At 32.8% G+C, this 12457-nt stretch overlaps 1 protein-coding gene across 3 annotated transcripts; it reads right to left on the reverse strand.

Moving 5' to 3' along the window:
• Positions 1–4744: 4744 nt before the first annotated feature.
• Positions 4745–8541, reverse strand: LOC120081348 (Regulator of chromosome condensation (RCC1) family protein). 3 transcript variants are annotated; one of them, XM_039036135.2, is made up of 7 exons: positions 8170–8541; positions 7363–7403; positions 6988–7268; positions 6542–6891; positions 6064–6465; positions 5514–5901; positions 4745–5216 (listed from the first exon to the last, which is right to left on the reverse strand). In XM_039036135.2, the coding sequence occupies exons 3-7, from the start codon at positions 7210–7212 to the stop codon at positions 4974–4976; spliced, it is 1608 nt and encodes a 535-aa protein (XP_038892063.2). In that variant the 5' UTR covers positions 7213–7268; positions 7363–7403; positions 8170–8541; the 3' UTR covers positions 4745–4973. The 3 variants fall into 3 exon arrangements, with proteins under 3 accessions (XP_038892063.2, XP_090171581.1, XP_038892064.2); XM_090315455.1 differs by having other exon boundaries at positions 7363–7425; positions 8170–8524; XM_039036136.2 differs by lacking the exon at positions 8170–8541 and adding an exon at positions 7544–7750.
• Positions 8542–12457: the final 3916 nt, after the last annotated feature.

The following is a 12457-nucleotide window of genomic DNA, read 5'->3' on the forward strand; positions in this document are numbered from 1 at the left end:
TAATCTATACAAAGGAGTTTGTATAAGAGTAGACTACGAAATGTTTAGTCTCATTATAAAACAACATTTATAATAGAGACTTACATTTCACCAACATGACCATAGGTAACATGACTTGAATCCTGAGTGAGTTGTGAACTTCTGCCTATGAAAACGGTTATTTGATATGTATGGGTGAGAGTGGTTAGATCGCCGACTCAATAAGCCTACCATTTTGGGGATTCGTCTGATTGGGGAGTTGGGAATAAAACTACACAAAAAGGAATTCGCTTCTTCCCCGAGGTTAGGGTTAGTAGATTAATTGCTCCCTTAAGGGTTGATTTCGGAACTTGAACAATGTGGTGCCACACTCTCTCTTGGCCCGAGAGAGGTTTAGTCATAGTTGGGCTATGATCAATTGTTCATTAGAGGGATCGGTGGTACTTAAGAAGTTAGATGTAACTACAAGGGTAAAACGGTATTTTTTGGCTCAGCTGTACTTACGAGCAATTTGTGAAGGGTCATCGTACTGTTGATTTGTTATATCCAATAGACACAAAAAAAATATTTGTAGTGCGAAGAGTACAGTTGTCGGTCTTTAATGGAGTGTCTGGCAGTTAACGGATGATGAATAATTTAATTAAAGTGTTTAATTAATTATTTATATACCGTTAGAGCTTCAAGCTACAGGTCCATGAGATCCCCTTGGTAGCTCAATAGGATTAAATGAGAATCAGTTTTTGGATTAATTTAAATTGTTCAAATTAATAGAGGGATTTAATTATATATATGATACAATTAAGTTATTTAAATTATATATGATATAATTATTATAATGTATTTGATAAATTATAGTATTTATGAGAGGAAATAAATATCTGAATAAGATTCAAATATTACTTATATGAATTGGATTCATAATTGATAAATTTAATATAAGTGTGATTTATATTAAATGTTATATAAAAGAGAAAATAAACTATAGGTTATATTGTATATGATACAATATTAAGACTATAGGTTATAAGTTATATGTGATATAACATATAGTTTAATATATATATTATGATAAGTTGGTTATCTATTTATATATTAAATATTTTTTTATAAATTATTTTTATTATCTTATTTATTAAAATTAATTTATTTGAATTAGGGAGGGAGTCAACTCTTTCCCCTCATTTTTCTCTCCACCCATGTAAGTGGGTGGTTGATGATATATTTGGCATTTTTGAAAGGAGAGCTTTAGTGTTCTTTCACCAAGTAAGAGTAAAAGATAGAAATGTTCCGTGAGAGTGTTGTTCTAAGAGATCAATCACAATTTCTCATCCTCCTCTCAATCACAATTTCTCATCCTCCTCTCAATCACAATTTCTCATCCTCCTCTCTACTCTCAATTCATTCCCTCATTCTAAAATAGCCGAAGTCCACCACTCCTAGATTCTCTACCTGAGAATACTAAAGTCACCATCATGGTAGTGCTCGTTTCTAATTCGAGGGATTCTCGAAGATCTGTCTTCAAAGGTAAGAGTTTCTAAAACCTTTTTTTTTCTTAAGCATGTTGTATTTAATGTAAATGCATAATTTATTATTTTTTTTTTTTGTAAAAATTTCTTTCTATGAAAAATGAGAATTGGGACAATCCTGCTTTCGCTCAAGGTTCTCTTTAATGAGTTCTTTCACTTCCTATAAATTTTGTGTATGTGGCTACATGGGAATGCCCAAAACTTTTTTTATTTAAATGTTTTGTTCATAGTCATTATAGGTTATATACTTCAAAGAAATGTGTGTTGGGGATATAATTTTAGTCTTGTGAATTTTGAAATATATAGCATATATGGATTAGTCTAGGAATTTTGGAATTATCATATATTGGGGTAAGTTGATAGAGTATATACTATTGTGGATTGGTCTTGTAAATTTTGGAATTGTTCATATACATGAAAGGTAATAGAAGAACGAAATTATTAAGTTACTTTGGATATATTGAGCTGATATGTAGACCTGAAATATGTTCAACTATTTATTTTAATTGATGAAATTATCTTATTGGAACACATGTAATGCAGGAAATGAGAAATGGAAATTAAATTCGGATGTTTAATTTGAAAAAAAAAGCATAGATTACATTGAAAATGTGTCAAGAATTAGATTACTTGTCCATTATTTTGTGTCATGGTAAAAATATATTTGACAAATAAAAAATGTCAAGAGTAATCACATATAATACGTAATAAATGTCAAGAATTAATCCACTTGACATGTCATTAGTGTCAAGTGTATTATCTTTCTTGACACGGAAATTATATCAAGAAATATTTGTCTTGACGTTTTTTCATAATCAAGTTATCACATTATACTTGACTGTCGAATACTCGACGCTTTTATAAGCATCAAGTAACCTTTTACTTGACATTGGAAAAATATCACGTAATCCAATTTCTGTAGTAGTATTGGTACCTTTGTGCCAGGTGCCCTAGTTTAGAATTATCATGTTATTTATTGGAATTTGGTAGCATTATTTGGAATATGTGTTACCCCTTTTTGATGCATGAAAATTATGAGGAATATGAACATGTTAAATTTATATGTTATGTTATGATTTGTGTTATGGGTCTACTTATGAAATTTACGTATGTGATGCATGTTCTTTTAATCCAAAATGCGTTCTTCTGCTCTATTCTTCTTCTTCTCTCTCTCTTTGGAATCAAAGATAGAAGATGAAGCGTGAATTAGAATAAGACCAAGGAGAGAGATCAAGAAGAGAGAGCGAGACCAAGGAGTGAGAGGAAGAATCCAACCACAAAGGGGAAAAAGTTGCAAAATGATAAAAAAAAGTAGAAGAAGCGAGAGGAAGAATCAAGAGGCAAGGGGAAGAAATGAGATTTATATTTGCTCCTCAGTCAATCGATCATGTTCTGGGATGAATCGATAATTTCGCAGCAAATTTGCATCATCAGAATATCAAATTTCATTTAATTTCAAACTGTGGGCCAAATTTCACTTGTTCCTTTGAAAATGGGCCATATACAATAATACCAATTAGGAGTGTTCAAAAACCTCGATCAATCCAACCTGACAAGTTTGAGTTGGGTTATAAATTCATTTAGGTTAGATTGTGTTCAAATAAGTGAAAACTCTATGGGTTGGATTGGTTCATGGGTTCATAAAAAATAATCCGAATTAATCCAAACCTAGGTTCACAAAAAATAACTCGAACTAATCTAAACTTATTATTAATATTAAAAATGTGTTTTTTTTTTAATTTTTTTTACTTCCAATACAATTATATATACATATATTTATTTTAATTTTACTTAATTTTATGATTTTTTTAGACTATTTAAAATAAATTTTTAACACTATGGATATAAAATCTTCATAATATAAATAAAATTAGTTTGCTAATCTTATTTCAATATGTGAAAATAATTAAACAAATTCTTTTACATATTAACATATTACTTCTTGTTAAAATAAAAATTTTAATAATTACCCGAGTAACCCGAACCAATCCAAAACTAAATATTTCATGGTTAGGTTGGGTTCATTGTTTAATAAGGATTGTTTGGGTTGAAGAAATTTATAACCCGAATGATTGAGTTGGGTTTAAAAAGTATTTCAATCCAACCCAACTCAAGAGTACCCCTAAATTCCCAATCTCCTTCAATAATTGTATGGAGGGCCTAGAAATGAAAATTAACCCTAAATTTTAAAACCAATGAATTTTGACCTTCTGCTTATGTCCTCATCGTGTAAAACAACCATTTTAAACCCAAATTTATCCTTCTTCTTTTCCGATTTTTATGTGTTTCTTCCTCCTTTTGTGTGTGTGTGTTTTTTTTTTTTTTTTTGTTTCTTCTTCCAACCCTTTTTTCCCTTCATATGTTTCTTTTTTTTTTCCCGCTCTTCTTCCTACATTTTTTTTGCGTTTATTTGAGCAACCAACATCGAGTAGTGAACATATAATATAGAGCATCGAGCATCGACTGACTCAAAGAAGGTAGAACACAAGGTATCGAGTAACGAGCATTGAATAGGATGATAGAACGTAAAGGATTGAGGTTCAAGAGCATGAAGGATCTGATTAGTTCTCAGGGCGAACAGAGAAATTTATAAGATGCTGAAGCAAGAAAGAGACTACTTTTCATTCCATTCAATTTCAAACAGGTGGCAGATCGCAGTTTGAATGATTTTTTAAAGACCGAGTGAATTCATCGTAAATGAATTAAATTGATTTCCCCCCCCCAAAATTTGCCAGTTCCCTCTCGTTTTTTATTTTTTATTTTTTATTGTTTATTTTATTTATATATATAGAAACGAAAGTGAAGTTGAGGCGCGTAAAAGCAAAGCCGTGCAATTGAACCATTGAGATCTGAAACAAAGAAGCTTCTCAGAGATGTGCTTCCACAATCCACACATTGGTGCTGCGGAGCTTTTCATCAACAATCATTCGCAACGATTATGTTCAAGTTCAATCCATTTTACTCTCTAATTGGTAATGGTATTTAGATTGTTTTGTTTTCATTCCATTTGTTCTGTTCTGATGTTGCCATGCGATTTCTTCAAAGTTCTCCATGAATTTCCCTTTCATTTTCGTTTCGTTTCTCTTGTTTTTAATACCATAATCCTCTGTCGAATCCAACTCGAGTTACTTACCAATATGATTTGCTGTACGATCTTCATATATCATGGAATCCAGCTCCTTCATGAACTCCATCTGAAGCTTTTAACAAAATGTTAAGACTATAAACAGCTTAAAACCTACAAAAGAACAAGCTGCCCCATCCATTTCCCATCCAAATATCAACAACAACCATAAAACCATTCTTCACATCTTTCTTTTTTGTTTGGGTTCTTTTTTCTATTTACAAATTAATAATTTCATTTGCCAAATCTAGGGATTTAAATGCAATGCCAAAACCATTAGCATACTTTGGACATCAATGGAGTTTTGTCTGCTGGGAGAAAGTTACTGACTTCTTTCCTTTTGGTTAATTTAGATCAATGTCAACTCGCTCTGGATTTCCCCTCTCGGTTTGATTTGCCAGAAGTTTGACCCCGAGCTGCCCTTTGTCTCCAGCACCAAATGCATACAACTTTCCCGACTCGGTCAGTGCAAAGGTGTGTGCATTCCAGTAAATTGAATTAGTGAGACTAATCTGAACTACCCGCTCGCTAATTTGCTTCAGAGACCTTACTAGTTCTGGGCTTAAAACGTGTGGTTGCCGATTTCCCTGTATAATATCCATAAAAAATCAATTACTTGTTAGAATTCAGCAGATCATGTAGTTGATTACACGACTATCCTTGGATCTGCTAAGAAAAGCAAATATAAATCCTGTTAAAAGAACCAACAGTTGTCTAGCAGATAATGATATGCCAGTTGTGGTCATCAAGGAACATTATGCATGGAAAGTGTCTAAATGAAAGAAGCACAACATAGGAAACATTCGAGATACAAACCGTTCCGAGTTGATTGATAGAATTTGGTATAAGTAAAGAAGAAAGTATAAGCAAGGAGAAAGCGAAACCTGTTCTTCAGGGACGGCAACATTATGCCCGAGACTAGCAGATTCTCCGCAACCGAAAGAATACACGTCGCCATCATCAGATACTACGAATGTTGTATAATCTCCTGTAGCAACATGAACTGCTTTAACATTGCTTAATGCTTCCACCACCTTAGGGGAAGATTCACATTCCTCATTTCCATGGCCCAGGCACCCATATCGGCCCCAACCCCATGTACAAACTCGACCATCACGACCTACAACAGCTGCGTGCCAAGCACCAGCAGCGACCACGACTGGCTGGAGATTCAGAAGCTGAAATTGTTCAATAAGTCGTGGCTGTTTCTCATCGGTCCTTGAACCATGACCGAGCTTCCCACCCAGTCCACATCCAACTGAGTAGACCGACCTGATGTTTTGGAAACATAGGATTGTAAATGGAGAACAGTTATTAATCTGTTGGTAACAAAATGAAATATAAAATACCATTTCATTCAATCTGTGCTAAGAGGTAAAGACAGAAATGTTAAAAACAGTAATGCTGTTTGAGGAAAATGAAGATGAAGCTCACATGCCACTAGGATGACAAGCTAGAGCAAGAAGGTAGCAATATCCAGCAGCAATTTGAACAATTGGAATGTTTTCTAATGCTCCCATCAGGGGCCGTGGTTCCAAGTCATTCGGTTCAGTATGATGACCGAGCCTACTGTCAGTCCCCCAAGAAAATGTGTACACCCTACCTTCTCTTGACAATACAGCAGTAAAGAAATTTCCAATTGCAGCTTGCACCACAAATATATCCTTCAGGGACTCGACTAACTTTGGTGTAGTAACAACTTGAGCTCCTTGAGCTCCATACTCAGCTTCACCAAATGAATCTTTGCCAAATGCATAAACATGCCCGGCGTCGCTGATTAACATTGTCCTCCCACCCCCTGCTGCTGCCTGAATTATTCGAATTCCTTGCAGGGATCTGCAACATCACGGACTCCATTAGTATTTATACTACTCTTGGTACCAGGTGAAACAATCATTGAAATTTTCACGACCTGATAAGGCAAGGCCGTGATTCCTCTTCAGTGGTACCATGTCCAAGCTGTCCAGAGCTGTTGGATCCAAAGGAGTATACAGCTCCTTTTGACGTGACGGCGATACTGTGACCAGGTCCTGCTATTGCCATGGATTTTTCCCTTCGGCAACATGTTTCTCCAGCCACTAAAAACCTCAATACCAGTTTCCAGGAACCACCACATCTTTGCTTCAATGCTTGATGCTGTTCTGCTGTCATAGGTTTGAATATGGCTCTCTTATGGCACATATCTAATGCAGCGAGCTCCGAAATTGACAATTCATAGTCAGGAGCAAAATTTGCTGGCTGTCTAAAGAATGAACATGTCGCCTGCAAGACACACAACCAAAATCAATCAGTAGCATTATCAATCCTAGAGTTACAACAATGCTGGAAAAGCATAACAACGGAAATGAAAGTTCTTGCCTCTAACTTTGCAAGATCTTGAGGATCCAAGTTACATGCTGTCAAGACATGAAGAACAATGGAAGGATTAGCAGCTAAGGGGAATTCGCCCGGGTCGGATTCCCCAAAGCAATGTCTTTTCGATTGTGGAAATGTCGATGTTGTACTGGTGATAATAGCAGAAACTGATTGATCGGGAATGCTGTGGAACTGTATAGCTGCCGTTTCGCTCGTCGTGGCATCCATGGGCACTGCCAAAGGCTTTGCAGTGCCCAAACTTGGTAGAAGATGAGTCTAGATAGCTGAGATTGCAAGAACATGAACAAAGAAATCACTACATCACTCTCTCCAGGTAAGCCATTCTAAATCTAAAAGATGGGAGATATTATTATCTACCTAGATAAACCTGATTGTTCAACAAACTTCCACTCTTGAATCTACATAAGAAACAAACCACACCTGTATAAATTCCTCATAAGACAAAGGAGAAAAGAAATGAAAAGGCAAAAAAGTCCAATGGATTTATGGATGCTTTGGAGCATGTAGTTTTAAGAACCATAGTTCCCAACCCATATACCCTTTTTCAAACCACGTTAAAGAGATTGAAGATTAGATCAGTTATCCACAAACAACCCAACGTGTAAAAACAAAGCCATAAGCCACTTGATCACTACAACGAGCTTAAGAAAAGCAAAAACAAAGCCAAGTAAAAGAGTGGGAGAAAACTCTGAAACAAAACGATGAAGGAAATGGAAATCAAAAGAAGGAAGATGATGATGAAAATTGGGTCAGAGCAGAAGGCAAAGCTTTGTTAAGAAGAATACCAATCGTCTATGAATGGATATTCCAACACCAAAAGAAACCCAAAAAGGAAGGAATTACCATAAGAGAGGAAAAACATCTATTCACGCAAACTCATTATAAGGAGCAAAAGTCAGAGACACTAACAAAAAATGATAACAATTACTGAAAAATCAACTCCCAGCCTTAATGACCCAGAACAGGGTTTACAATTTTAACAATCCCCACCAATGATCAGTCATAATTCTTATAAGAAAACAAAAAAATTCCTCAGACCCAGATCACAAAATTTCCAGAAACGCAAATTACTTTCCCCCAAATTCACAAAAGAATCAATAATTGTTAAACTCTACACGATGATCATCACAGATCGATCAGTAAATTATTCAGAAAGGAAATTACATAGAAACGAGAATTCATCAAAACCAAACTTCATCCGCTAAGAATTTTCCCAAAAGAGAGAAATTTAGATCAAAAAATGGATGATGATGATGATGATAAAGTGGGTTTTCCGATCAGATGCTACTTCTGCCAGATGAACAAGATGACGAAGAAGAAGAATTATAGGATGATTCAAGAATTTCTCTTCTCCCAAAGAAAATGAAAGGGAATTTTTTTTCTTTTATCTCGAGGAGTGAGAATGAATAATAATAATTCCTGCTTTTTTATTATCCTATGAGAGGTGTCTTCCTCCTTCCAAATCTATACGTTTTTAAATAGATGAGGTGTCTCTTTGATGGTGAATTTGCAAGAGAACGAACTTATGCCTCTGCTACCTATTATTTATAGTCTTGCACTTTTTTACACGTTTCTATTTTTCTTTGACTATTCCAAATTATTCTTTTTAACTCTGTTTTAACCACGGCTCAATGAATAATGCCAATCTCACATACCCCAAAGAGACATAAAAATAGGATTTTTAATTGAAAATGACCACTTTTTTACCCCTTGCCACTAAAATTCACTATGTAGTACTGTGTGGGTTATTGATTATTATGGGTAAATATCGACTTAAAATATGAACCAATAATTATATCAATTTAAATATTAAAATTTTTATAAGGATGTAAATTTATCCTTTCAGTTTGTTTGAAAAAAAAATTATGTGAAACATATAATGATATAAATTAAACTCTTAAATTTTTATATATAAATCAATTTATGTTTTTAGATAATTTTTTCTTTAAAATTGTCAATGTAATTATTTTAGTTGTACATTTGAAGTCTACTCAATAAAAATAATTGTAACGAAGGGTTTAAATTGATTGCCTTATGAAAATTTGGACATTAATTCACTTAAATTATAAGTTTCATTTGATATTTGATTAAACGAAATTTAGAATAGGATATAAATTGATATATTTATGAAAATTTAAAATTTAAATTGATAAAATTATTTAATTTAGATTTTTAATTGATTGAACTAGAGGGTAGAAATTTAAATTGATATTTGTAATGAGTTAACTTTATTGTGAACCGACAATAACTATTAAACTTGTCTTGAAATATTTACATTAAACTTTTTCAATAAATCAACATAGGAAATGAATGTCACATCCTCACCATGCCCATACTCCAATAATTTCAAATATACAAACATATTCTCTGAATCTATTTTTTTTTTTTATTATTCTATATAAAATGGAATGGAAAAGGAAATTACAAACTCTATGAAAATAAGAAAATACTTAGATGCATCTCGGATATTACCTATTTTTATACATCTAAGTTGTTCAATCATAATTTATCATATGGTAAATTTTTTTAAAAAAATATATTTTATTTATTTATTTTTAATATGAATGATAGGAGGAAAAACATAGAAATTAGGGCATTTAGTATTATGATGATACTAAATTATTCGAAGGAATGGTTGAAGGTCAAACAGAGCTTTCTTGAGTCCCACACGTTTCAGTTCTCATTTTAAAAATGGAACTTTAAGCAACAAAGCTAAAAGAGATTCAATGGGTAATCAAAAAAATTGTTAAAATAAAAAAAAAAAACTTAAGAAAGGAGAAAACAGCGTGGATGATGTGATGATTATAGCCATGCAGAACAAAGAGGAGAGCCTTAGCAAGACCTGTCTGTCAGTGATGGTGGAATTATGAACAGAAAATGATTGACATTAGTTTTACCAACAGCCGATTTCAAAAGGTAAAGAACAAATTCAAAGGATACTGGTACGTGAAAATAGCTGGATTGGACTAAAGTTCATTGGCTTTCTTTGGAGAAAGTATTTCAAAAGCAGCAGTGCAAGAAACAGAGCACAACAGGGGTTCTATGGATGTAATGCCCGGGTTTAAGAGGATAGTGGTCAAAATATCGAGTCTCATTTTCCATGTATAAGAGTTAAGCGGGACTATGTTAACACTATAAGCAAAATCTCATATTTGTTCTAGAGTTTCTTAATTGTTTTAAAGCAACTAGAAAGAGATTCTTTAACTAGAAAGAACTTAATTCATACGTGGGATACATATTTACAAGTTTTTGCAACTTAATGTGGATTATTGATTGTGTCATCAAGATCGTTATGTCTATGTCCCGATTTTCCCTAAAAGATCTTTTATATTATCTTCAATCCTAAAATTAGTTCTATACATATGACCAACAACAAGAAAAATAAATACAATAGCTAAATGAATTGATATCACATTTGAACGAGAAAGATCCTCAGACATGGAAGTATGGTTAAGAAAGATTTTGAAAAAATTGATACTTACTACATATATCAACTAAGTATACACATTCCTTTTGCTTTTCAGTGACTCAATCATAAAAGCCTCAAAATTAAGTTTGCTTAACTTTGAGCAATTTTATGATGGATGACGTATGAAGAATTTTTCTAAGAAACGTGTGAGTAAGGACAAAACATGCGAGACCTGTGTTAATATGTGGGACAATATTCACTTGTGAAAGCAGATAAAGACAAGCGATAGCATGATTAGGTCACAGAAATGTTGGAGAATATTGGAACCATCAAATATCCAATTTGGACTTCGAACCCGAGTCCAAAACTCGGGCATGAGGTGTTACAAGGGCAGAATTTCATGAAAAGAAGAAATGATGTTGTGAGAGGAGAGATTGGAGACAAACTGGAGGAAGGGTTGGAAAAAGAAGTGATATAAGAAAGGGAATAATGGGGAGTTTTTGTGAACATTAATGAATGGTGATGTTGAATCATGATTGGCTCATGGTGTAATAAGTGCATCATGGACTAAGGAAACAAACATATGCTCTATTAATCTTTTGAAGCAGAAAGATCCAAGACTGTTTTTTTCCCCTCAAGTAATGATCATTTATAGGTCTGAAATGGTGTGAAAATGGTGTTTTTTGGGTGTCATTAAAAGAAGCCAATTTTGAAGCATTTTAGTTTCACTTTCTTGAAAACCACTCATTGCGATGCGATGGGCCTTTTCCTTTATTCTGTGAGTAGAAAGAAAAGAAAAGAAGACTGGAAAAGAAATTTCAGAAACTATTGTTTGGTAAATTGGTATAGCAGTTTTTGGAAGCTTTAAGATTCAGATCATCAAGAGATCTCAGGATCTTTTCTATCTCTAAAATTGCTAGAAAAAACACTCGAATATTGTTTTCATTTTTTGTGCTTGTGAATTTATAGACAAAGTTACTTTGGTTGTAATTTGATTTTATATTTTGGATTTTAAAAAATGGGCTAGTTCATGTTTGAATCTTTATTATATAAGCATTTTAATTCTTTGCTAATTCTTGGGAACAAAATATTTGATTATTTTAGTTTTCAAAATTTGATTATGATTTTAGAAACACTCTTCAAAATTAGATAACAAAATAAAGAAATTAATTGTAGAAGTAATATTTATAAGCTTACTTTTCAAGAATTAAAAAAAAATATATAAATAGAGCCTAAAATATCATCTTTTAATACATAAAACTACTAAAACAAGATAATTATTATATATTACAAAAATAGATGTCCAATTGTCACTCTTCCATTTCTCCATGTATCATTCTTCATGTTGTCCATATTTCTTGTAATTATATGTTCTTAGTGTCTATGTAATTCTATTGCCTACTTGCCATTTTGCCCATAAATAGTGGCATTATGTGAATATTGGAAGCATGCACATGGTAACAAAATCCATTTCATAATTCCACTTTGAATATCCTATTTATTTCTTTTGTAAATTTTAGTTATTATTTTATATATTTAATGTTATATTATATTATATTATGTTATATCAATTTTCATGTTTTCGTTTTGCCTCGCTTCGTTCCTCAATTTCACAACATGTTATCAGAGCTTTTGTTATTTCTCTTGCTAAATGAATATCCTAAAGGTGAGTCCGTTTTTCCCTCTTTAATGTAATTAATAAATTAAATGTTATTTTGCGTGCTTAGTATACATTAAATTTCTGATATAAATAATTTTTTTTGTGATAGTGTTACAATGGAAAACCTTACAAAACTAGAATTCATAGCCCTTGATATAATGACAATAATCATTTGTCATTGGTGTTTGATGCTGAGATACATTTGGATGTCGTGAATCTTGGATAAATAATTAAAGAATAAAATATAACGTCCAGTCAAGAAAAAGCAAAAGTCATGATTTTTCTTCATTGTCATCTTCAGTGGGATTAAAGATAGAATATTTAACTGTAAAAATATCCTTGCATCTTGTGGAAGAATTTGAAGGAAAGATATGATCATTAAA

The sequence above is a fragment of the Benincasa hispida genome, chromosome 7 (assembly GCF_027475165.1).
Source record: "Benincasa hispida cultivar pf3 chromosome 7, pf3_genome.v1.1, whole genome shotgun sequence".
NCBI lineage: Eukaryota > Viridiplantae > Streptophyta > Magnoliopsida > Cucurbitales > Cucurbitaceae > Benincasa > Benincasa hispida.

What these genes read in the sequence shown, in the direction of transcription:
- LOC120081348 (XM_039036135.2), bottom strand. Translation starts at nt 7,212, where the DNA reads ATGGATGCCACGACGAGCGAAACGGCAGCTATACAGTTCCACAGCATT. An exon ending in TCACGGCCTTGCCTTATCAG is followed by an intron (nt 6,466 to 6,541) that starts GTCGTGAAAATT and finishes GTGATGTTGCAG; the next exon opens with ATCCCTGCAAGGAATTCGAA. An exon ending in GCTTGTCATCCTAGTGGCAT is followed by an intron (nt 5,902 to 6,063) that starts GTGAGCTTCATC and finishes CCAAAACATCAG; the next exon opens with GTCGGTCTACTCAGTTGGAT.